We start from the raw sequence: 11,979 nt of genomic DNA, 5'->3' as shown, positions 1-11,979 counted from the left end.
TCAGCTAATGTCCACTCAGCGGCTTTCTAAGTGGATCACTTCGTGCATCTGTTCCTGTTATGAGCTGGCGGGGGTTCCGCCGCTGCCCATTGTGAGGGCACACTCGACTCAGGCACAGGCCTCGTCGGCTGCCTTCGTGGCCCATGTCCCCATCCAGGACATTTGTAAGGCTGCCGCATGGTCTTTGGTTCACACATTCACCTCACACCGTGCAATCGTCTCCCAGGCCAGGAATGTTGCCGGGTTCAGCAGGGTGATATCCGTCCTGAGAACTTGTGAACTCCTACCCACCTCCAACAGATATAGCTTGGAATCACTTATTGTGGAATACACATGAGCAATCACTCAAAGAAGAAAAGACAGTTACCTTGTCCGTAACTGGTGTTCTTCAAGATGTGTTGCTCATGTCTATTCCACATCCCACCCTCCTTCCCTTCTCTCGGAGTTGTCCGGCAAGAAGGAACTGAGGGTGGGGGGAACTATGGGTACTGCTAGGGGAAAAACTTCCAGCACTGGTGCACGTGGCAAGCACGCACACCTATTGTGGAATAGACATAAGCAACACACCTCAACGTACACCTGTTATGGAAAAGGTAACTGTCTTTTCTCTGAAAAAAACAAGTTCTTGAGTTAAAATGTAGCATATTGTACCCAAATGGATTAATATTGGTGCTAATATCTCTCTACTATAAGAAATACTTTAGTTGTCAGTGCTGTATCGGTGTGTATGGGCATTAAGTGGCCTATTAGATATTGAGAAAGGGAGAAAAATTAGGGAATAAGGAGATAGACGGTAATTTAAAGAGAAATACTGATGGTGCTACTGTCTAACAATTAAAATTTTCACATATTTTGTTGATTTATAGTTAGGATGAATACATATTCTTGAACTTTATAAAAAGCATTATCAGTTTCCTGAGGTGCCATTGGTAGTGTTTTCACAGGGTTAGGTTCCCTCCTTCTTTCTCCTTCCTAGCACTCTTTTGGTCAGATGATAGAATGCTACCATAGGTATGAATATACAAGGGAGGACTACCAACAGCACACAGATGGCCAGTATCCAAGCTGGATAGTCTTTCTCCTCCTTCATGGGAAAATCTTTCTATGAAGATAAAAATAAATATAAACAATAACTGAAATAAATAATGATTTATGGCATCAATTTACATACATGGAAAAATAAGAATAAATAGTAAGAATAAAAAAAATGCTAGAAATAAAAACAGGGGACCAGTGACACTGTTACTGTACTTGTTCTTCCAAATTGAAACATGAAGGGTTTTTAATGTATACATTTTACTGTAAACAAGTATTTAAACATAGATTGGCATACATGAAAAAAACAGTATAGAATAACTTTTTAAACCTCAGATAAAACCAATTTTAAAAACAGAAAAATCAAGTTTATATTGAACTTAAGCCCATAATTTTCTAACTTCAGAAATCAGAAGAACTGATTTTTTTTTTCAATTTTGGCATTTTCAGTTGTGATTTTATGTCACAATTTGTCCTTGGCTCCTGTGTGGGTTCAAGAACCCTTCCATCACCTTTGCATGAGGCTTACAAGAATCAAGCAGCAGGTCCAATGCTACCAGGGAGACAAAAGGGACATTTCCCTCCCCACCCCAAATGAACTTCAAAGAGTTACAAATTATTGTCAGAAAGGCCAAAATATATACAGAGTTATTCAGTATGAAGCAGTGGAATAGCAGCAGATTGGAGAGTCTTCATCCTTTGTATAAATTATAAATCTCAGCAAAATACTGACGCAGTAGCCAAATTTTACTTTTTGAAACTCTCAGAATCTAAGATTTTCCAAGGGTCCAATTGTCCCTTGGATTCCTGGAAGGTTTTTGTTTGTTTGCTTGTTTTAAATAGCTATATCCAGGGATCCCAAAATGCTCATTCTCTCCCCTGCACTCCCCCATAATGGGACCCTAGAACTGGCCCTGCCAAGCAGTGTTCCTTCAGTGTGCCCCTACTGAGAAATATCTTCTCAAATGGGACAAAGAAGAAGCAGGGCCAAAGCCCTGCATACCACTTGCAACAGTTTACAGGGTGGATGAGACAAACAGAAGGCAGCAGGATGCTCTGTGCTAAAGAACAGTGTTATCTGTCATGTGTCTCTGTAGACTGGGGAGCTCAGGGAAGCACAATCCTGCTAGGAAGTACTGCTGAGGTAATATGGATTTATACTACCCCCTTTCTAAGGCCTTGTCAGAATTGGAGAACTAAGTTGATTGTAAATGAACCAACTGTTTTGGACCAATTGTAACACAAATGATTCAGTGTGTCCATACTACCCGTGCTGAATTTTGTTAAGACAGCTTCACTCTTGCTCTTTCTTCACACTTCCGCTCAGTTGCAATGTCCTCTTGGTAACTATCTCACAATACCTGCTACAGCTGTAGATGCTCTGCAGTCTGAAGGATTTTCTGCAAGCACTGTGGGATACATCTTGGAGCATACGGGATCCCTTGTGGAAGGAGTTATCAAATTTTCACTATCTCCTGGGAAACTCCCATAATTCTCATGGGATATCCCAGAACTCGCTTGATGTCAGCACAGTTACTAGGCTGTTTTGTAATATGGAGCCCAGGTGGAATGTTCTGTTGTCTTCTTTGCCAAGGAAGAAACTTTTGTGCTGGAGCTTTTGAGGCTTCTTCGGTCAGGATGTTATGAGTATTCTGGGGATTCCGGTAGAGAGTCTTTGGCCAATATAAAGAGTGCATGTACTTCAATGGGGAAGGTTCTTGCAAGCCATGCCTTCATGGTTACAAGCCATACAGCAAGATGCAGTGTACATTGTGGAATCCTTTTGGAACTAGACCACAGCTACAGTTTGGTGGGACCACATAGTTCTCAAGACCTGGGGTAACTGGCAGTGGCTGCAGCACTTCATTTTGAGGAAAGTGACATTCCTGGAATGCTTTCCTGAGCTGGTCCCAACCCTGCAGTGGCAGGCAGATATCTAGGTTAAGTGTTCCCTGCCCTCTTTTGAACACAGAAAAGTGAATGGCAGTTGCTCTGTAGAAGCTGGTCAGTGGAGAAGTAGTATAAAGTTAGGAAGGCGGTATAGCTATTTGATGATGTGGACCTCAGTAGATCCAAGGACCTCTAGATCAGATGGCCTGGAAAAATGTACAATGTGAGAATTTCTAAGGATTTAGTACTCTTTTAGAGAGAGTCAAATAGAACTCTTTGTAGTAATCTTGGGACCAATTGTGATATTGGGGGCCGTGCATAGCCACTACTACCCTGGATTATGGGACCTTATACCGAAAATGTGCACAAAGCAAATAAGAAGATTCAACTGAGCAGATGCTGGGTGTCAACTGAGGGTGTTTTGGAGGGATGGTAGGCCAGCTGGAGATGACTTTTGACTTGCAATTACTGTTTTGCGTATTTGTTTTCTCCCTAATTACTGCATTTTGCACAATGTATGTGAAAATAAAGGTATTTTAAAAGAATGAAATGTGCAGGCCACCACTTTTGTACAAAGGGACTTGAGAGTAGATCTGGACAAATAATTGATTTTCAGTTCAGCCAGTAAAGTGAAATATCAGAAGTAGTATTTAGTTTGGTTCTGAAAATGTTTGGAATTTGTCAGCAAATGGGAAAGGTCCAGTCAGCTTCAGAAATGTGTGTGTGTTCCCCTCATCACCTTTAGGCCAGTTGTTATGGCACTTGCCTTGGGATATGGGAGACCCAGCTTTTGAGTCCCTCTGCTGAAGGAGGAACATTAAGTCATTGCTCTTCCCTCTGAAGTGAGCATCGTAACCACCAGGCTATCACCTCTTTGGGGTTGGATTGCTCTCAATTGCTACTGTTGAAGCTGTTCCATATAGATATTTAATACTCATTGGGCCAAAACAAAAGACAAATTGACTTTTTAGCCTGGTGATTAGGAAGGTAGGAGATATGGATTCAAATGCCTCCTCTGAATCAGGAAGACAGAAGATTTGAATTACATCTCCTACCTCCCAGATGAATGCCTTAATTTGGAAGCATTAGGAGATAGAAGATTGTAACAATGTTTTTTGAAAGTAAATGGATTAAAAATATTGGACAACATACATATTTAGGATTCCAGGCTCCATAGCTTGGTTGCTTCTGTGTCTGAAGGGTAACAAAGGCAATAAAGACTGTAAGCATTAGCAGAGGGCTAATAATTCTCCATGACACCTGCCAGTAGAAGTTTGGTTGTCGTCCTGTCATCCATTTCACATCATCACTGAACCTATAAGCCAAATAATGTTTGATTTAGATTTATACAATTTTTTTTAATTTTTATTAAGTATATAATATATATTCTTATGTCCTTACCCTGGATTTTAATTAATAACAAAAACCTTCAAGTTACAAGTAAGAGAACAGATCCTCAGCTTGTGATTTCCATACTTTTTTAATGTTTGAATTGTTCTATAAATCTGCTCGTGTGTGTGTGCGCACACATGTATTGCTCTTAGAAACCTTAAACCAGATGCTCAGCTGGATGCAACTGTATTTACATCAGCTGAGGATTAACCCTTCCCCTCCCAACTAATATAGCACACACAGATCTTAAAAAGAAATTCTCAGTGACCATCTCTTTATCTGTGCCCCCAGATTGGTGTTACGATGGCAGTGCCTCTGCCAGCTTCCACTGAAATCAGGATTTAATCTTTGACAGTACTGGGATCTGGACTGAACTTTCATATGTGTTTTAAACATAATAAATAAGAATATTATAACTGCATGTATTGTTGGGTAGTATCAAGTTTGATGGTTTTTTATTACATGAACAGTTTTAATGTATAGGACAGATTTATAATCTGGAGTGAGAATTATGTTATTTTATGTTCAAACAGTGGCTTTGTCTCCAATTATATTAGTTTAATTAGAGAAAGTTGGAATTATTTTGCTCATTAGAAAGTCTGTTTGATGTCTTTATACTCTATGGGTTCTGGGGGACAGATTAGACAGACTGATGAAATTCAAATACTATTGAATCAAATATAGTTTGTGGATAGTATATAGTATTATGTGAGGCCAGACTTTTTCCAACTCTATCATTAAATCTCTAAATATTTAATACAGATAGCTTAGCAGAAGCTATCTACTGAATGCTTAAGGTCCTTTAGACTTTGTAGTGATTGTGAGTGTTGATGCAGAGGGCACAGTTAAGTTTGCCTGGGTGTCAATCAGTGGCTTTTTTTTTTTTATTTCTACTTTGTGTGCTTGAGGGATGGGAAGGTGGTTGGTGAGAGAGAGATCTGATTATTAAGGTTGGTGTTAAATTATTTAGGAAACCTTACCTTTTGATTTACAATTTTTAACTGATTACAAAATATTTAAAGCTACGTCTTCTCATGAATTACACTTAGCAGCTTCTGTAGTAATTGAACTTTTTATTTAAATTCCTATTTTAAAAATGTTTTAAGTGAAGCTTCTGTTAAAATTTAAATGGGAAGTGATACCTATATGCCTGCAAAACCTCTGTTCTATATAGATGCTATATGCCCTATATTTAAGGCTACATTTTATTCATAGGTATTTTTAGTAAAAGTCATGGACAGGTCATGGGCAGTAAACAAAAATTCACTACCGAGGACCTGTCCATGACTTCTACTGTATACCCCTGACTGAATCTTGAGGGGCTGGCAGCCTGGGGTGCTGCAGCAAATGCTTGGGGGGGAGGTGGCCTGGGGGTACTACAGCTGCTTGGGGGATGCGGCCAGGGAGGGGCAGTGGGTGCTTGGAGGGGGAGCAGCCTGGGAGGTGCTGTGAGTGCAGGGAGGATAGGGTTGGTGGGTTCAACACTGCTCCCCAGAAGCAGTGATACGTCTGTCCCTCATCTCCTAGCTCTGCATGCTGTCCAGACCCAAATGCTATCTCCGCAGCTCCCATTGGCCAGGATCCATGGCCAGTGGGAGCTGCAAGGGTAGTGCTTGTGGGCAGAGGCAGCACACAGAGCTAGGAGCTGAGGGAGAGACATCTTGCTGCTTCTGGGGAGCCCCCCCAAGATAAATACTCAGAGCCCTCACCCTCTCCTGAACCCCAACCTGCAGCCCCGAGCCCCCTTCCACATCCAAACTCCTGCTGCTGCTGGGGGGATGAGGGGGTGCTGGCCTGAGACTGCCCCAGCAGCAGCTGGTCCTGGGGCTTCCCAAGCTGCTCAGGTCACCCCAGGCCAGCTGCACCAGCCACTGCAGAAGTCCCGGAGGTTCCAGAAAGTCACGGAATCAGTGACTTCCATGACCTCCCTGACAGATTCGCAGCCTTACCAATATTCCATAAAAAAAACTGATAAAAGAATAAGAAGTTGGTAAAGTGAGGTACTCAAAAATAAAAAATATAAAGTGTCAAGATAAGGTTGTCCATTCAACCTTATGAACAACCACAGTCATCTGTGATGCTTCTCTTATTGATTGAGGTAGAGTAGTAGTTTTAACCAGACTATTAACAAATTAAATAATTTTTAAACAAAACGAATAATTTGTAAAGTTACTGGGCTCCGCTTTTGGTGCTTCATTTCTTGGATTCTCTGATTTCCTTGGCTGCTAAAATATCCAAGGACTAAATCTGAAGGTTACGATATCTGACAATTACATAGTAGCCTTTGCAGAATTCTATTCCTTGGTAAAGGCAAGGAGAAAGTATAACCATTATAAATATAGACAATTATAAAGAAAAAGGTAAGCACACAAGTTTTAGTCAAAGGATTAATTCCCTTACAGCCTGAAATTAAGTATATAAAACAAAACATATGCCAAAAGAAACATATTTTGATATGAAAATTTTTTCCTTTATATACACACACACACACACACACACACACACACACACACACAAATAAATTTAGACAGACAGTGAGTGGAGATTTTAAAGGGCACATCAGGGAGAACAAACAATAGATAAGTTTGCTTGTTGGTTGTAGGAAGCTGTGAAGAGAAGAGTGTGGGGAAAGGATTCCTTTCATCCCAGGTACTTTGGGAGAGTCCACAGCTGCAGCCCATCTGGATGGTACACTGGGGAGAGTATTTTGTGCTTACTGTAAAGTTCTGAAAATGTTACAATAAATGGAAAGATACAATACATTAAAAACAAACCTATATAGAACATGAAGGTTCTTTTAAGGTCAGGGGAGAACAGGGTACTGCTCCAGGTACAAACTGTGAGATTGTTAAAGTAGATCCTGTCCCCCCATTCCAGCCGCTACCCATTTTCGGCGGCTGGATCCGTGTGGGTCTCCTGCAGGAAAACTAGAGTACCCTCCTTCCCAAAGGAAGGAGGGCACCTGCAGAAACCCATCCTACAGCCCCGGGTGTTCAACGTTGAAAAGATGATGGGTGCCATGAGGAGTGCTGGGGGAAATCCTCGCCAGCAGGGATGCTCACAGCCCCCTTTGGGCCACGCAGCAAACCATGAGCTACCTCGTAGGCGAGCAAGGAGTCACGGAAGCCATGGACGCACTGGTAGACTGCAGTGGCTTGCTTCCCAGTCCTTTTACCCTCCCCCATGAGAGCCCTTGTGGCCCAGAGGATTTGATGAAAATCCCCCCCCATCGCTGGAGAGCAAGCTACACCTTGTTGCGGGAGCCATGGACATCTTCCATCTCCTCTCGCAGCATATGGGGGGGGGAGGGTTGTCACTGGCTCCTGGCACAGCCCTGTGGCCCACTGAGATGGGCAGACATGGGGAGGACCCCCCACATGGCCCCCGATAGGCTGGCACCACGTGGTCCACCTCAGACCCCAGCTCAATGGGGGGCAGTGGAGGGAAGATAGCAGCCCCTTGTGGGTTAGGACAGAAAAACATGAAGGCCGCTCCCTGGGGATCATCCTCTGGCAAAGGGAAGGAGACAGCCCCAGGGGCGGCAATAGCATCGCAGGAGGTGGAGGGGTCAGGAACAGGGCTGGGGAGAGGGGCAAAGACAGGATCCTGGGCCCCAGTAGCCGGGCCACTGGGAGGTGTCCCCTCTCTGTCTGGCTCAGGGGCCTGGGGGGTGGGAAGGAGGTCCCCAGTGATGCCAGGCTCAGGCTCTATGGCGGGTGTGACAGCCATGGCATCAGGAGGTGGACAATCTTTGGTGGGGCCTGTCAGGGTTTCTTTCCCACTCTGAACTCTAGGGTACAGATTTGGGGGACCTGCATGAAAGACAACCCCCCAAGCTTATTCTTACCAGCGTAGGTTAAACTTCCCCAAGGTAGAAACTTTGCCTTGTCCTTGAACAATATGCTGCCACCACCAAGCATTTTAAACAAAGAACAGGGAAAGAGACCACTTGGAGATGTCTTCCCCCAAAATATCCCCTCAAGCCCTACACCCCCTTTCCTGGGGAAGACTTGATAAGAATCCTCACCAATTTGTACAGGTGAACACAGACCCAAATCCTTGGATCTTAAGAACAATGAAAAAAATCAATCAGGTTCTTAAAAGAAGAATTTTAATTAAAGAAAAGGTAAAAGAATCACCTCTGTAAAATCAGGATGGAAAATACTTTACAGGGTATTCAGATTCAAAACAGAGGATCCTCCTGTGGGCAAAACCTTAAAATTACAGAAAACAGGAATAAACCTCCCTCTTAACACAGGGAAAATTCACATAAAACAAAAGAAACTAATCCGCCTTGCCTGGTTTACCTATACTGGTTGCAATATTGGAGACTTGGATTAGATGGGTTGAAGAAAATGGGTTTCTGTCTGGCCTCTCTCAGTCCCAAGAGAACAAAAACGTAAATAAAAAGCACAAAACAAAAGCCTTCCTTCAAGATTTGAAAGCATCTTGTCCCCTTATTGATCCTTTGGGTCAGGTGCCAGCCAGGTTAGCTGAGCTTCTTAACCCTTTACAGGTAACAGGAAGTTGCCTCTGGCCAGGAGGGATTTTATAGCACTGTATACAGAAATGTGTTTACCCTTCCCTTTATATTTATGACAGGGCATCTGCCAGGGAAGGAGGTCGGTTGCCCCACACCAACGGGGGATGCCCCTGGTGACTTGGGTCCTGGCCTCGAGGCACTGGCTGTCGCCTCAGTAGGCTCGGCAGCCATCAGCGAGGCGCTGCCTGTGGCCAGGCAGATGGAATAATCCGGGGGACCCTCAGAGGAGAGAGCAGAAGCAGCAGTCGGGGGGGAGGGAGCATGGGGAAAGGAGGGCTGGGTTGAGGTCGCCCAGATCAAGGCCTGCTAGCAGAGGGTCATCCTCCCCCGGGTGACCAGGGTCAGACCCAGGGCCTCAATCTCCTCATAGATGGAAGGGAGATCACCTTCCATCACCCTGGGGTTCTCCCCGGCAGCCCCTGAAGTGACGGTTACCTCAGGGCTCGCAGGAGCTTCAGCTGTTAAGGGGACAGGAGGGGCTCCATCAGGGGTCTCTGTGAGAAGGGACTCCAGTGGAGGGGGTCACTTCTTCCAGTGCTGCTACGTCTTCCCCAGCCGGCACCAATGGATGGAATACACCCGTGGGCAAGGTGGAAGACTCGGCAGCAGTGCCCCCCTTACTGGTCTTCTGGGGGGCCGCCGAATCGGATGGAAGGAGCAGAGCTTGAGCTTTCTGATTGCCCCGCTTCCCCTGTACTAGGGCCCAGCCCTCCATGGCACCATCTGGGGACTGGCTAACAGGGGTCGGGTCGGGTCAAGGGGTAGGGCAACGGCTCAGGGACTTGGGGAGCTAATGGTGGGGCAGCACGAGGGAGGGAAGATTCCCCCTGGGGCGGGCCCTCATGTCCCGTGGTATCCCCACCACACCTTCCTCCACAGGCCCTGCCAGATTGCAGGCAGGGCTCTCATGCTTATCTAGGCTTACTGGGGGAAGTACTCCTTGGGCCTGAGTGGGAGCAGTGGTGGGCTGGGAAGGAGGAGGGGTGGTGCCAGGCAATGACAGGGATGACACCCTGCTGGGGCCCAGGATGCTCCTCCGTGCCAGGCCAAGGGGCAGTCCCGCCGGACATGTTCCATCGCCCAGTAGAAGTATCACCAGGTTTCCCCCATGGAATAACGTACCCAGTAGCGGGCCCCCGGTAGGGGACCAGAAAGAATCTCTTGAGCACCTCTCCATCACCTGCCAGCAGAATGAGAGGACATGACAGAGGGCGGAGTCTTTGCAGCCCAGTGGGAGAGGACTGATCATGGATATGGGTTTCCCCAGGGTAGAGAGGGCGGGTAACAGGCAGCATTGGGATGGAAAGGAGGGACAGAGGTCAGGACTACTCAGATACCAAGGTCCTCCAGTGGCTCCAAGGGGACAAACATAGCTCCCACCTCCAGGCCCTTCTCCACCGCTTCCTGGGCAGCGGCCTCCAATGCTAGGAAGAACACGACCTTTCCATACATCTTGGAGGCTGCTAGGATGGCTGTGGGCCATACCACCGTCACCAACGTCCACACGTAGGTCTCCATGTGAGGTAAGGCGGGCACCAGGAGACAACGAACACCATACTTCCTGGTCATGGTGGGAAAGGGGCCCCGGCCACTAGAGATGCTAACAGAGGCGGTGGCTGGGAGAGATGACATAGCAGCAGGCAGAGGGGCTGCTGCCATCTGGGCGTACACCCTGGGGGCACGGGGGATGAGCACCCACAGAGCTAGGGAGGGAGCAGTGGGGAGGGACGCTGCGGCCAGTGGTGGGGCAGCCCCTGCCATGGAGGGCCTAATCTTTTTAATGGGGCCCTTACCCTTCTTCTTGCCCTGGCCCTTCCCGCCAGCTGGAGGGGCTCCCCCAGAATCGAGAGTGTGGGGGAGTGAGGGACATGGCAGCAGCAGAGGTAACCCCATTGCCTGCCACTGCTGGCTCCCCAGTGGGGGCAGTAGCAGGTGGTTCAAGAGCAGCGGTTGAAGTAGAGGCTAGCGGGGTGACAGTGGGCAGGTGAGAGAGAGGCAGTGGGGTTTGCCCAAGGGGTCCCATCTGCCTCATCCCCTGCCAATAATAAGGGGGGAGAGGGGAATAGGTTGACCATTCCTCCCCGCTAGGCTGCGGGCAGGGGAGGAGGGTGCCAGAAGGGGAGGGCTGGAGGCTATCAAGGATGTGGGCAATTCAGGATAGGATTCCAGCTCCTCTAGCTGCACTGGGGGGGTTACAATAGCATTAGGGGCGTGCAGTGATACATGGGTCAATTAAAATGGGAGGGGCACAAGCACATGGGAGGGGGGCATGGGTTCACAGAGTGAGGGGCTAATCAGGGCAGGGGGGACTGCAGGGGGAGGGGAACAACCAGGTTGGAAGTAGGACAAGGAGACCCAGGGGCTAACTTCAGAGGCTGGGGTGGGCAAACAGAGCAGCAGAGGGAAACAGGTGGGGCAGACAAAACAAACTGAAGCTAGTGAGGGGGGCTGGGGCAAAGGGCTGCAAGGCGCAAATGGGGCAGGTAGCAAGGGCCAAAGCTGGGGGTTTGCTGGAGGGGGGGGAACATGCGCTTGCAAAAGTCAGTTTGGGCTGGGTGCTGCGTCAAGCCCAAAAGATGGTGAAAGGGTGTGGCAAGCCAGTTGAGCAGACGAGTCTCAGAGGCAGGAGCTTGAGGCAGATGGTAAGTGTCCACTGGGGATGGTGGAGGTGGCAGCAATGGTGAGGGCAAAGCGGGACACGCAGATAGACCAGGGGGCAGGGGACACACTGGGCACAAATACAGTCAAAACCCCCTATCACAAGAGCACAGGTCAAAAGTTACTCAGTCTTAGAGGCCCCCTCCACAGTGGTCTGCAGAGTCTCTATGTGCTCCCCCAAAGGCAGATGGTCCTCCTCTTCTTCTTCTCCTCAGGGCTCCAGCAGCTCCAGGTAGCAGTCCAGTGGCCAGGCAGGAAGAGCCCCTCACAGGTGCTGCTGGTGATGGTGTCCACAGCAGCAAAGGCTGGGGTTGGGGTCCCTCACTCCCCTCTGGGGAGTAGGCCAGCAGGCCCCCATAAGGGGCTGTAGCAGCAGCAACTGTGGGGCGGGGGGTCTAGCAGCCAGCCAGCAACCAGGTAGCAGAGAAGGAGAGGGTGGTGTCTGGCCCAGCCAGGGGAGC

At 47.5% G+C, this 11,979-nt stretch overlaps 1 protein-coding gene across 3 annotated transcripts in view; it reads right to left on the bottom strand.

Moving 5' to 3' along the window:
• Positions 1-539: 539 nt before the first annotated feature.
• The window catches only part of LOC119851217 (sodium-dependent neutral amino acid transporter B(0)AT3-like), a 91,118-nt gene continuing 79,678 nt past the window's right edge, over positions 540-11,979 (bottom strand). For all 3 annotated transcript variants that reach the window (XM_043508491.1, XM_038390680.2, XM_043508492.1), the window contains 2 exons: positions 4,078-4,240; positions 540-1,102 (listed from right to left, as the gene is read on the bottom strand). In XM_043508491.1, the coding sequence (XP_043364426.1) occupies positions 947-1,102; positions 4,078-4,240 (319 nt within the window). In that variant the 3' untranslated portion in view covers positions 540-946. The remainder of the gene's footprint in view (positions 1,103-4,077; positions 4,241-11,979) is intronic.

Source organism: Dermochelys coriacea, chromosome 2 (assembly GCF_009764565.3).
Source record: "Dermochelys coriacea isolate rDerCor1 chromosome 2, rDerCor1.pri.v4, whole genome shotgun sequence".
NCBI classification, from domain to species: Eukaryota; Metazoa; Chordata; order Testudines; family Dermochelyidae; genus Dermochelys; species Dermochelys coriacea.
Note: the sequence above shows the minus strand (reverse complement) of the source record. Positions and strands in the feature narration are given on the sequence as shown.